The sequence below is a fragment of the Mixophyes fleayi genome, chromosome 3 (assembly GCF_038048845.1).
Source record: "Mixophyes fleayi isolate aMixFle1 chromosome 3, aMixFle1.hap1, whole genome shotgun sequence".
Taxonomy (NCBI): domain Eukaryota; kingdom Metazoa; phylum Chordata; class Amphibia; order Anura; family Limnodynastidae; genus Mixophyes; species Mixophyes fleayi.
In genome coordinates, this window is record NC_134404.1 from 34,949,823 (window position 1) to 34,961,994 (window position 12,172).

Genomic DNA, 12,172 nt, shown 5'->3' on the forward strand with positions numbered 1-12,172 from the left:
ATCCTTGGTACAGTAAGTTTGAGCCACAATCACCTTCTTGCTGGGTGCATCTTGGATCAGAAATCACAGGACGACTTGTCCTCACTGAAGTAGTGCACACAGAATACTGGAAGATGCGATGAGAGAGAGAATATTTCCATTCATCCAGCATCTGTAACCTTGTTCCCTGTGTGCTACTTTCTATAGGACAATTTGTGCTATTTGACTCCTGCGCTCAGGAAATGGCTAAATGCAACTCAAAATTAGTGTACCGTGGACACTCGGAAGCACCACGTGAGCGACGCAATCTTTATGACACAGTATTGGGTTTTTGTAATTCATGCCCAGATTGCATGCATGAAACTGCACGTATTTAATAGTTGTGTTATGCTTTGTCCGGGCTCCAGAGCGATGGTTTCATTCTTGGTATGTTCTCTGTTTTTTGTTTTTTTTTTTAGGACACAGTCTTGTCTGCCTGTAGGAAAGCTCCACAGAGACCCACTATCCCTGTATGACTATAGCGTGAAGAGCGCCTCGATCATTGGCTTCGTTTGAACGCTAAATCCATTCCAATCCTAGTCCTCTGCCAAGATCAACTCTAGCACCAAGTTACCATGTTGCCTTTTGGTTTCATTATGTGTAGGATAGTGGGTCTTTGTGGGTCTTCCATAGCTTTCCGCTTGGCTAAGTAGTGTGGTCTGTTAGTGCTGCATGCAAGCCGAGATTATTGCGAGCAAAACTTAACATCTGCACCTTACGCTGCTGAATGAGTTTGTGACGCTTTCCGCACCTCACTCGCTGCCTGGTCGTTGGTTGCAGCTCACACTATGGGGTCTGGGCACACAAAGATCCACTAACAAATGCATCTGCAATCTCTCCTTGACATTAAATTGGGATGTAGGTGAAGTCGTTTTGTAATGATACGCAGTACTTTTAAAAAAGCAAAACATAATCTCTCTATAATATGACATTACAATTGATGCCTAGATCTTTGTAAGCTGCTCCTCAACAATTGTAGGGGGAACTACAAGCTTCAGGGGCATTCTGGGACTTGTAGTTTCCCAGAGCCACAGCTTGCCTGCTAAATTGCTGATGCCTTAGTCTGGTCTTGTTATCTGCTTTGCAGTTAGCTTGTCCGCAAACGCTACCAAAACATTTATATCATTGCAAAATGAATGTCGCCACTTTTCAAGTGCAATAGCTTGTTATATCTGTTATGTATTCAGGAGGTTGTTCACTCACTCCTGCCAACTCTGCTGTGTGACGGGAGAGAGGGGAGCGGTCACTGTCGTGGAGGGCGACTTGTGATTGGCTGTGGCCAGCTCAAAGCCAGTCATTTGCTGCCATCTACGGTGGAGAGCGCATCCTTCTCTTTTCAGTCTCACCGTTGATCACGATCAAAAGCAGCGTTGGTGCGAGTGCATACAACCTTTTATTTGTCTGTATGTTCAGAATGTGTAAGTATTATTCGCTGGGCTGGGATAAAGTTTAGAGAAATGGGTTTCCTATTTTGTTTTTTTGTTTTTCTCCCATGACCAATGGGTGCACTTTAGTAAATAATTGGTACGGTAACTGTATTGCCAAAACAAAAACAAAAAAAAATTGTGATAAAGTATTCAGTTCATTAGTAGCTTGTCTATAGGGCTTGTTCACAATATCGCTGTACAACGGAACCTGTGCTCCTACGAAGACGTTCCGTCGAGATGCATCATGGTGCAGGTCTTGGAATGCCAGGTTATGAATCTACGTTGTCCCAATTCATTCTATTGAGCTGGGATACAAGTTTACACATGAGTAACCAACCAAACGAATGTATTTTACACGTGGCATCTGTACGTTCTTCACCATAATTGCTGGTGTGAATTTGCACTACGGTCAAAATGTTTAATTCTGTACCAAATTCATTCCAAGGGCAGCCTGGATCCAGGGATCTCGGTGGAGAGAATGGAGATATACTCGCTCTTCATCCGTTAGTGTACACGCAGTGTCTCTAGTTGCTTTACTTGGTGAATGTTTGGTACCAGCAGGCTGCTGGCCAGTGACCCATTCCATTTTTCTAGGACTATAAATAGATGTATACAATACAATATAAGTCTAGCCAAGGAACAATTAACACAGCTGCCTGTTTTTGTAATTATTTAGCGGTGAGCTAAGCAGTATTTTACCTGTCCTGTGTTATAATGTAGATACATATCATGCAGACAGCAGCAGGTGTATACATTCAGTTCATTCCCTTTCCATAGTGTTTTTTTCTTTTCCTCCTCCTCATAGTGTTTTGCCTTGTACCATCCAATTAAGATTAATTATGAGAGGATACAGGAAACTGATGTTTTCTGGAGCTTTGTCATATCCTAAAACCTACGGCTCTCAGCACGTGGGAGAACTATAAGACCGAGCATGCCCTGCCAGCCTTCTGGGACAGGTGGTGTATTCCTTATTGCACCAATCATTATGAGGACGTACTATTTCTGTGAGTCGTGCTGTAGGCTACACGGATGAGTGCTCACCCTGCTTTGCTCTGTCGTCTGAGCGTCGTACAGCTTGCTTTAAAGAGAACATAAATCCTATTGGATGGGACGTGGCACTGGCCGTAGCTTGGGCGTTCAGAGCAACGCAATGAGGACAGTACACGAAGCTTAGACACGGCCTGTCCTATTTATATCTGGCTATGCATTGACCTGATTTCTCAATGCTTTGCCTTGAACGTCTACGTGCCTTTTGTTACTCATAGCAATTATTGATCCCTTCTTCAAGCTAAAGTTGCTATTTCTGCTGTAACTTAGACAATGGAACAAAGCAGGGAAGGCCCACATGTTTCTGCTCTGTCACAATGCACAGTGGAGGCGGCCATCTTGTATCGGTTCACTAAAGACATCAATGAGGCCTTTCATCGTCATAAGGCGTTGGTTCCTAGTGAATTGATTGGTCGCATTCTGATGAACATTGCTTCTTCCCACAAAACGGCTGCTTCGATTGCGTGGAGGTCACATGTATACTTTAATAATATGGTGCAAAGGGTAGAAAGGGGATTTTAAATGTGTATTCAAATATAATATATTCCCGTAGAAATGTAATGTATGGAATGTAATGCTGGGTTAGCGCTGGTCTGGGAAATGTTACCGTGGATTTCTCTGCGCTCGATAATAAGATAATCACACTGAGATCAGAATATTTATATAATGTCCTAATTTATTAATGATTGTGATATAAAGCAGGTAGTATAATTTGCTATCTATGTATTTTAGTGTTTAATGGTTTTGGTACATAATCCCTTTGACTTCTCTTCTGTTAGATCTTGGATGGAAACAGTTACATAGTAAATGTTAGTGAGGAGTCCGCCCTGCCCCTGTGAAATGACGATTGATACGTACTGCAGACTGATGTTACAACCTTTGTCTCAGTTGCCTAATCCCGTATTCTGTGTTTCCCTGTAGCAGCAGACACCTACATCTATTAAACAAGCACCTTGCATGGGTGCGCTACTTAAATCCGTAAAGTGGCCACTTGTCCATGTTCCCGCTGGCAATGAATGTAAAAGGGGTAAGAAAGGTGGACCTCTGCTACTGGGGGCATCTAGTTGTACCCGGTTGCATCACAAGCCCATGTTACTTTGAGGGTCCGTTATTGCTTTAGTTCACGGACAACATAGCACTTAACTTGAGTCGTATGTAAGTTACCGCCTGGCCCTTTAATTATTGGTGATCTGTAAACTCCATTTGTGAATCAAGATATTCTGTTTGTATCCTACCCAGTACCCACGCTCCTCGGAGGCAGTCACTTTATGTGCGCAATCTGTATTCAGTTCAGTAGTGATTAGTGATCCCTGAGTCAGCGAGACGTTGCAGAACAGCCTCGGGTCTGGAGTCCTATGCATTATTGTGTAGACTTCATCTTACCCTGTGACCTGTCATCCCTATGTCTCCGTTTTATCACTAGCTCCTGGTGAATTGATAGGCCAAAGAGTGACACACATTGTCTACCTCCATTGTCTATTAAAGCGGGTACACTTTTTTTATTGTCTTTTCACATACCCTCACGCTTCATAAAATTCTCCACATTTGATTGTCTTATTTATAAATACTGAGCATATAACCAGGTCTCTTATATAGTGTGGTTTTCTTTACCAGTCTCGGCATATTGAATGTACTTAGTTACTGCACTAATTCATGTAGGTAATTATTGTTGTGCACTTGGCAGAGCTTCTAAGGAGAGCCAGTGGTGTCTTTACATTAAATAGGGCTACATTTAGTATGTATGCCAAGTCCAAACAGGACAGGGTTGGCCCTTTGTCTAACCACCTTCCATAGTTACGCTATTCTATCCCATGTGTTTATATTCAGTGCATGACAGTGTAAGGGCCCGGTTGATTGTCTAAATTTGGCAACCTGTGGCCCTTCAGCTGTCGTGGAACTGGAAATCCCAACATGTCCCGCTGACCCGGAATGCTGGGACTTGTAGTTCCACATCAGCTGCAGGCTCAGAAGCTGCCTGTTCTCTAAACGATCATTTTATAGCGTCGTTTATAATGACGTTAATCCCATGTGGGTGTAGGATTCCGTTTGTAAGACCAAAATCCAAAATAAAGTTAATGTAACGATAATTAGACACCATCTACAGAGATTATAATGTTCATGTTATTGGATTTTTAATGGAGCAAAAGGGCTGTGCCTATTATCTGTATGTTATAAGCAGCAGCGTAGACCGATGCACGGTTTCCATACAGTTGCTTGTGCGGGAATGTACACCAGAGTTTTTTTGGGGGCATTTATGAAAAAACTGTTTAATTTTTTCCAAACCGTGTGATAAAAATGCCAGCTAGAATGTGATTGGTTGTTGTGGGTTACAGTACCTCTCTCTCTGTGCACCTGTTTTCATAAATTTACCCCCGTAGTGTTAAAATCTATTAAAGGTGCTGTGAGGTACGGCTAAATACCAAAGGGGTTTTGGTTGCAGTTACAGTTTGTATTCAAGTTTCCGAATGATTCTGCAAAAACGTAACATTCCATCTGTGCGATATTCCAGGTCATCACTGGTTTACATTCTCCTCACATATCTGTACTGATTATACTACCTGAAAATCAGGTGACTTTGATCCAGCTATTGTGTTAACGCTCTCGCGGGCGGGTTAATGGTGTCCGGCTCCTAGTGATGCTTCAGTGGCCTTGACTTGTGATTTATTTTGTTATTGAAATGTATTTGTGATAATCACGCACTGTTCTTAGCATGGGGAAATGTGCATTCTGCTGTATAGAGAGATCTATGTAACTATGCAAATGTGTTTATTAAAAGTTAATTTCATTGTGGATGTCTGTGTCGTTTTTTTATTTTTTTAATGGGAGTTCATTAGTTTGGAATGTTCACTGATTCTCCTGTTCTAGAAATAAGAACTATAAATCTACTCTTCCCGGCACCTAACATCATTACAGTATGGGCTCACAAGTGGTAATGTTAGGCCTTGTATACTTGGGCAATAATGTTAAGTGTTCATCACCCACTCTTAAAACCTAGTTAGCACATTTTAGCAATGATGGTAATAAAATAAAACAAAATAAGCAAAGGAACCTGTGGCAGTCCTCTCATATCAGCTGCTAAGTCTATATCTATATTATTGCATTTGTAAGATTCTTTTTTTTCAGCACCAAGAGTGAATTTAGGGTTTTATGCTGTGAGGTTCTGAAGCCTATCTGTTCACAACATATGTCATGTGACTGTGGTTGCCATGGTAATCACACAACCCGTGGCAAACTAAATCTTTAATAGCAACTTCAATCAAAACCCTAAGGAAAAATGAACAACGCCATGTGTTGTCGTGCAGGTAAAGTGATTTAATGTTAAAAATAATAAATAAATGAATAAAACCCAATTTTTGGGGGGAAATGATTGGCCTTTTTAATTCACAAATAAAGTAACTATCTCTTTAAAAAAAAAAATAATAATGAAATCTTTACACAGATCAGGTTGGTTTTGACCTTACTAGATGCCAGAAGAACGATGAAACCTGTTGGAAGCCAGTTGTGTTTTCCAGTGGCGCCCCCTAGCCTTATGGTATTTAGGCATCTCGCTTCCAAGCATTACAACCAACTTTTCCAAGAAAATATTCCTCCGTTATTTTTCACTATTAAGCGTGACGTAACTGGGGTCCTCTTTACATCTCATTGTTTGGGAGGATCAATACTGTAAAAATTAATGTTTCCCCCAGGATGTTGTATCTGTTCCAAACCTCATCAGTAAAAGTCCCGGTTCCTTTTAATCATTATGTGGTACACTTAGCTGGGACGGCAATAAGCCTAGAAACAGAAAAGCTTGTCTAGGTAGATCTATTCTTAATAGGGGACTTGGACTCCCAATATTCAAGAAATACTACCGTCCCCTTCAATTATATCCAGATCTGGAGGTACAGATAATGAGTATTGCACATTCTGGTGGCAGCCAAATCATCTATTGCATGTCACTGTTAACGGGTAACATAGCTGGTATGCTACATGCATGGGCAAGATCATACTACTTCCATGAGAGACCAGGGGCTAGATTTACTAAGCTGCAGGTTTGAAAAAATGGGGATGTTGCCTATAGCAGCCAATCAGATTCTAGCTTTCATTTTGTAGAAGGTACTAAATAAATGAAAGCTAGGATTTGATTGGTTGGCTCTTTAGGGAAGATGGGAATCCCCTTCTTCCACCTAATACGTCCCCTTTTTTTCTATACAACTTAGCCAAATCCATTGATTTAGAGAACAGGTCTCTCCTCCTACCGAATACCCCTCTACCTGTCGACCCTGTTTATATATTACCTCGGGGAAAAAATAGACCTTCTATTGTTTGTCCTTTTATAGTATTATAATAGTTTCAATTGGTTCAATAATATACTTTGTAGTATATTATTGAACCAATTGTAACTTATTTCTGTCTGTGGACAATTAAGAGTTTAAAAAAAAACCCCGAAAGCGTGCACCATATTCATCTCCACGACACCACTTTTCCCCTCGGAAGGTATAATTAGTTTTCGCCACATTATGGGTGAATTTGCCCCGACTTCCTTCAGACATATGCAAAAGATATAATAGTCAGCAAATGCTTCAATTCTACTTCTCTTCCAACTGAAGAGCTCCAAACAAGCCCAGATAAACTCGTCTGAGCTAAGAAAGCAAACACAATTTGAACATAAATATCCCCCCAAGCCCGGAAGACGCTGCAATACTTCCTCATTGTATGGTACTATCCTGTCACTCCCCTCTCAATCTGTGGAACCATTTGAACAAGCGTTGGGACAGGACCTTGGGATCTCACTCCATCAAAAAGGATGGTCGCTCATTTGCCTGAGAGTTCCAAAATCTCCTATTAACACAGCCGTTAAGGATAACCCCTACAAAATCTACACCAGATGGTATTAGTATTATTACCTTTATATAGCGCCACTAATTCCGCAGCGCTGTGCAGAGAACTCATTCACATCAGTTCCTGCCCCATTGGAGCTTACAGTCTAAATTCCCTAACACACACACACAGACACACAGACTAGGGTCAATTTGTTAGCAGCCAATTAACCTACTAGTATGTTTTTGGAGTGTGGGAGGAAACCGGAGCACCCAGAAGAAACCCACGCAAACACAGGGAGAACATACAAACTCCTCACAGATAAGGCCATGACCTCATGACCCCAGCGCTGTAAGGCAGTAGTGCTAACCACTGAGCCACCGTGCAGCCCACAGATGGTATATGGTCTCCTCCAAGTTAGACTATTTACCCTCGTATATCCAGCCTGTGTTGGTGGAACTGTGGGCAAAGTGGAACTTTTCTACAAACACGGTGGGACAGTCCAATAATATCCCAGTTTTTGGATGACTTGCTAAACCTGTTTACACAGATTACTAACACAATTATCCACAGATCTGCAGATTATACTTCTCTGCCAACTAACTAGATCAGTGTTCTAGTAAACTGGTGTGCTGTATTTGCCAAGCTCCAAAGTGCCAGTGACTGGAAAAAAAAAGTCTCTCCACCGTCCATAAATTGGTGTTACCAAAATAATTTGTCATGCAGCCTCCATAGAATATGTAACCAGCCTCCTTATACGGTTATATAATGTTTGGGATACAAAATTACAGTATTCCCCAGGTATAATATAACCTCACTGCTATACCCACCATGTGCATTAAGCTCCATTCTCCAAGCAGAGAGACGCAGTTTGACCTCCAGCACACACACAAACTCTGCAGTTCTTTCATCTATATTCCATACCATACGGTCACATAACCTAAAGACACCTTCATTTCCCATTTACCATTATTATAACTCCAGTAGGCTGGCTATGGGGCTCAGTATATGTCTATGTATTATTATATAAATCTTGTATACAGTATTTCTATGGTCTTATTGTGACCTTTGTTTACCTCTCTGCTCTTACAAATGAAAAGAAAAAACCCAAAACTTTTAAATAGATGCCGAAGAATCACATGTATACCACAGCTCATACCAAAATTGTTTCATGTGCCATTTTATTGTTGAACATTGGTGCAAAAAACAAAAAGATAACATGATTGCAACGATAAGATATTTGTTTTTTATTTTGTGTAGTGATTACAGAAGTACTAATTGGAAACTGACTGGTTGCTTTAGCCAACAGCACCTATTTCCCTAGCATTAGCTTATATAGGTATAGATACGTCTGCCCCCACCCCCATCACCATCACCTATTTAGACTTAACAATTCATGAAAATATATATATGTGTGTGTGTGTGAATGTAAATCATCATCATCAACATTTATTTATATAGATTCCTTAGCTCTTTACAATTGGGAACAAACATTAATAAAACAATACTGGGTAAAACATACAGAAAGAGAGGTAAGAGAACCCTGCCTGCAAGCTTACAATCTAAAGGACAATGGGAGATTGAAACACAAGGGCATGTGCTACATCATATTGTACAATGGACCAGCTAGAATGCAAAGGTAAAAGTACTGAGTGGGCTGTGTGTGTTGCAATGTTGGTCAGAGGGTTGTTGTCTTGTGTTTGCTGTGTAGAGGGTAATAATAGGGTAACCTAGGGAAATTAAGATGCTGGTTGAGGAATATCATAAGCTTGCCTGAAGAGGTGGGTTTTCAGTGAATGCTTGAAGGTTTGAAGACTATAGGAAAGTCTTACTGTGCGAGGGAGGGAATTCCACAAAGTGGGTGCAGCCTGGAAAAAATCCTGTAACCGAGAATGGGAGGATGTGATGAGTGGAAGAGAGACGCAGATCTTGTGCAGAACGGAGGTGTCGAGTTGGAGATATTTTGAGACAAGTGAGGAAATGTATGTCGGTGCAATTTTGTTGATGGCCTTATATGTTAGTAGAAGAATTTTATATTGGATTCGTTGAAATACAGGCAACCAGTGTAGAGACTGACAGAGTGGCTCAGCAGAGGAAGAATGGTTTGCTAGGAAAATCATCTAGCCGCTGCGTGCAAAATAGATTGTAGGGGTTCAAGTCTGACTTTGGGAAGACCAGTAAGGAGGGAATTGCAATAGTCGATGCAGGAGATAAGTGCATGAATTAATGTTTTTGCGGTGTCTTGTGTCAGATATATGTGTATTCTGGAAATGTTCTTTAGGTGTATGTAACATGATTTAGATATAGAGTTGATGTGGGGAATGAATGACAGTTGTGAATCAAGGATTCCACATAGGCAACGAGCTTGCGGGGTGGAGTTTATGGTCATGTTATCAATAGAAATGTCAGGCAGGAAGTTCTGTTTTTGGGTGGGAATATTATTAATTCAGTTTTTGAAAGATTGAGTTTGAGTTGGCGAGAAGTCATCCAAGATGAAATGGCAGAAAGACAGTCAGTAAAGCGAGACAACACAGATGGTGAAAGATCAGGAGATGATAGATAGATATTTGTATCATCCACATAGAGATGATACTAAAATCCAAAGGAGCTTATTAGTTTTCCAAGAGAAGTGGTGTAGATAGAGAATAGCAGAGGACCTAGGACTGAGCTTTGTGGTACTCCAACTGATAAAGGAAGCGGAGCAGAGGTGGATCCAGAGAAATTAACACTGAAAGAGCGATTAGATAGGTAGGATGAGAACCAGGATAGGACAGTGCCTTCAAGACCTAGGGATTGTAGCGTTTGTATGAGGAGAGAGTAGTCAACAGTGTCAAATGCAGCAGAGAGATCCAGGAGAATTAGAAGAGAGTAATGGTTATTATTTTTTGTTGTGATCAAATCATTGACAACCTTGGGCAGCGCAGTCTCTGTGGAGTGTTGAGAGCGAAAGCCTGACTGAAGAGGATCCAATAGGTTGTTTGCTGTAAGAAAGTGTGTGAGGCGAGTGTAGGCAATTCTCTCAAGAAGCTTTGAGGGGCATGGGAGCTGGGAGATGGGGCGGTAATTTCCGAGAGAGTTAGGGTCAGAATTCTGTTTTTTTAAAATGGGAGTAATCACTGCATGCTTGAATAGTGATGGAAAAAAAACAGTAGAAAGAGAGATTACAGATTTTAGTTAGAGGGGGAATGAGCACAGGGACATACCAATTTGTGAGGGAATGGGATCAAGAGGACAGGAGGTAGAGTAGGAAGATTAGAAGAGAGTAGAAACGTCCTCTTCATTTGTGGGATCAAATGAAGAGATCGTGTCAGAGGGTGCTACAAAGGAATTGAGCTGATTGCTTGTCAAGGGAGATGATATAATTTCAAGTCTGATCTTATCAATTTTGTCCTTAAAATAGGAAGCAAGATCCTGTGCACTGATGGTAGTTGGAGTATTTGGGGCAGGAGGATTCAGAAGAGATTTAAATGTGTTAAAGAGGCGTTTGGGGTTAGAATCCTGATCATAGATGAGAGATTGGAAGTAGGTTTATTTAGCAGTGTCCAGAGCATTTCTATAGGAGTGGTAGATATCAGTATATGTGATGAAATCATTAGAGGTACAAGATTTGCGCCAGTAACGTTCTGCTTTACGAGAGAGTTTTTTGTAGAGTTCGTGTTACTGTAGTGTGCTACGGTTGGCAACGAATTCTACGGGAAGTATGTAGTGTCGCTGGAGCCACTTGATCCATGGCAGTTGCTAGGGTTTGATGAAAATGGGGTACTGCCCGATCAGGGGAGGAGAATGTAGAAATTGAAATTGAGTGTAAATCAAATATGACATAATTCAATCACCTTAGAAATTTATATAGTTGGAATAAGTAGGTATTTACTTAATTTGTTCCAATTAACTTGTACATAAGTCATATCTATAATATAAATGCTTAGTGGCGTGTGTTAGTCTGTCTGTCTGTCTCTGTGTGTCTGTCTGTCTGTCTGTCTGTCTGTGTGTCTGTCTGTCTGTGTGTCTGTCTGTGTGTCTGTCTGTGTGTCTGTCTGTCTGTGTGTCTGTCTGTGTGTCTGTCTGTGTGTCTGTCTGTGTGTCTGTCTGTCTGTCTGTGTGTCTGTCTGTCTGTCTGTGTGTCTGTCTGTCTGTCTGTGTGTCTGTCTGTCTGTCTGCCTGCCTGCCTGTCTGTCTGTCTGTCTGTCTGTCTCTGTCTGTCTGTGTGTGTGTGTGTGTGTGTGTGTGTGTGTCTGTCTGTGTGTCTGTCTGTGTGTGTGTGTGTGTGTGTGTGTGTGGAAAAAATAAAACCAAGCTGCAGCGCCACCTGCTGGGCGGAGTTATACACTGACCTACTAAATTCTTAGTGTGTGTGGAAAAAAAAATTCAGAAAGGGCTGAAATTTGGTATACTAAGATGTTTTTAATTTGTTAATTTAATTTGTTAATTGTTATAAGTGTTTATAAAGATTTTAAAAAAATATATATATATTTCTTGAAGGAGAAGTGACAGTTGGGAGTGGCTGGTGGTTGCCGGGGGTGACAGTGGGGAGTGGTTGGTGGTTGCCGGGGGTGACAGAGTGAGAGGAGTGTGATACTCAGGACCGCTGAGAGAGATCCCTGTGTCTGGATAGACATCTGGATAGATGTGGCGATGAAAATGAAGGATGAGGTGATGGAGAAGAATGATGAGGTGGTGACATGTGGACAAAACCACGTTAAAAAAGGGCGCTTACGTCGGGAAGTAACGCTCTTCCCCTGAGGAGGCCTGGGCTAGGGCCCAAATGCATGACAAGAACCTTTTTAACACCTTAAGTAGCTTGATTTGACTAGAATGCATGAGTATCATGCACGGGTTATTATATATGAGCCCAAAATGAATACTCCTTAATGATTCTGACA

At 41.3% G+C, this 12,172-nt stretch overlaps 1 protein-coding gene across 3 annotated transcripts in view; it reads left to right on the forward strand.

Annotated features, from left to right (window-relative positions):
* The window catches only part of ITSN2 (intersectin 2), a 121,303-nt gene that overhangs the window by 77,290 nt on the left and 31,841 nt on the right, over nucleotides 1-12,172 (forward strand). The window contains exon 29 of one of the 3 annotated variants that reach the window (XM_075201355.1): nucleotides 438-5,282. The exons of the other annotated variants lie outside the window; for them this stretch is intronic. Within the exon in view, the coding sequence (XP_075057456.1) occupies nucleotides 438-439 (2 nt within the window). The 3' untranslated portion in view covers nucleotides 440-5,282. Of the gene's footprint in view, nucleotides 1-437; nucleotides 5,283-12,172 lie in introns of those variants that run through there. 3 annotated transcript variants of the gene reach the window in all.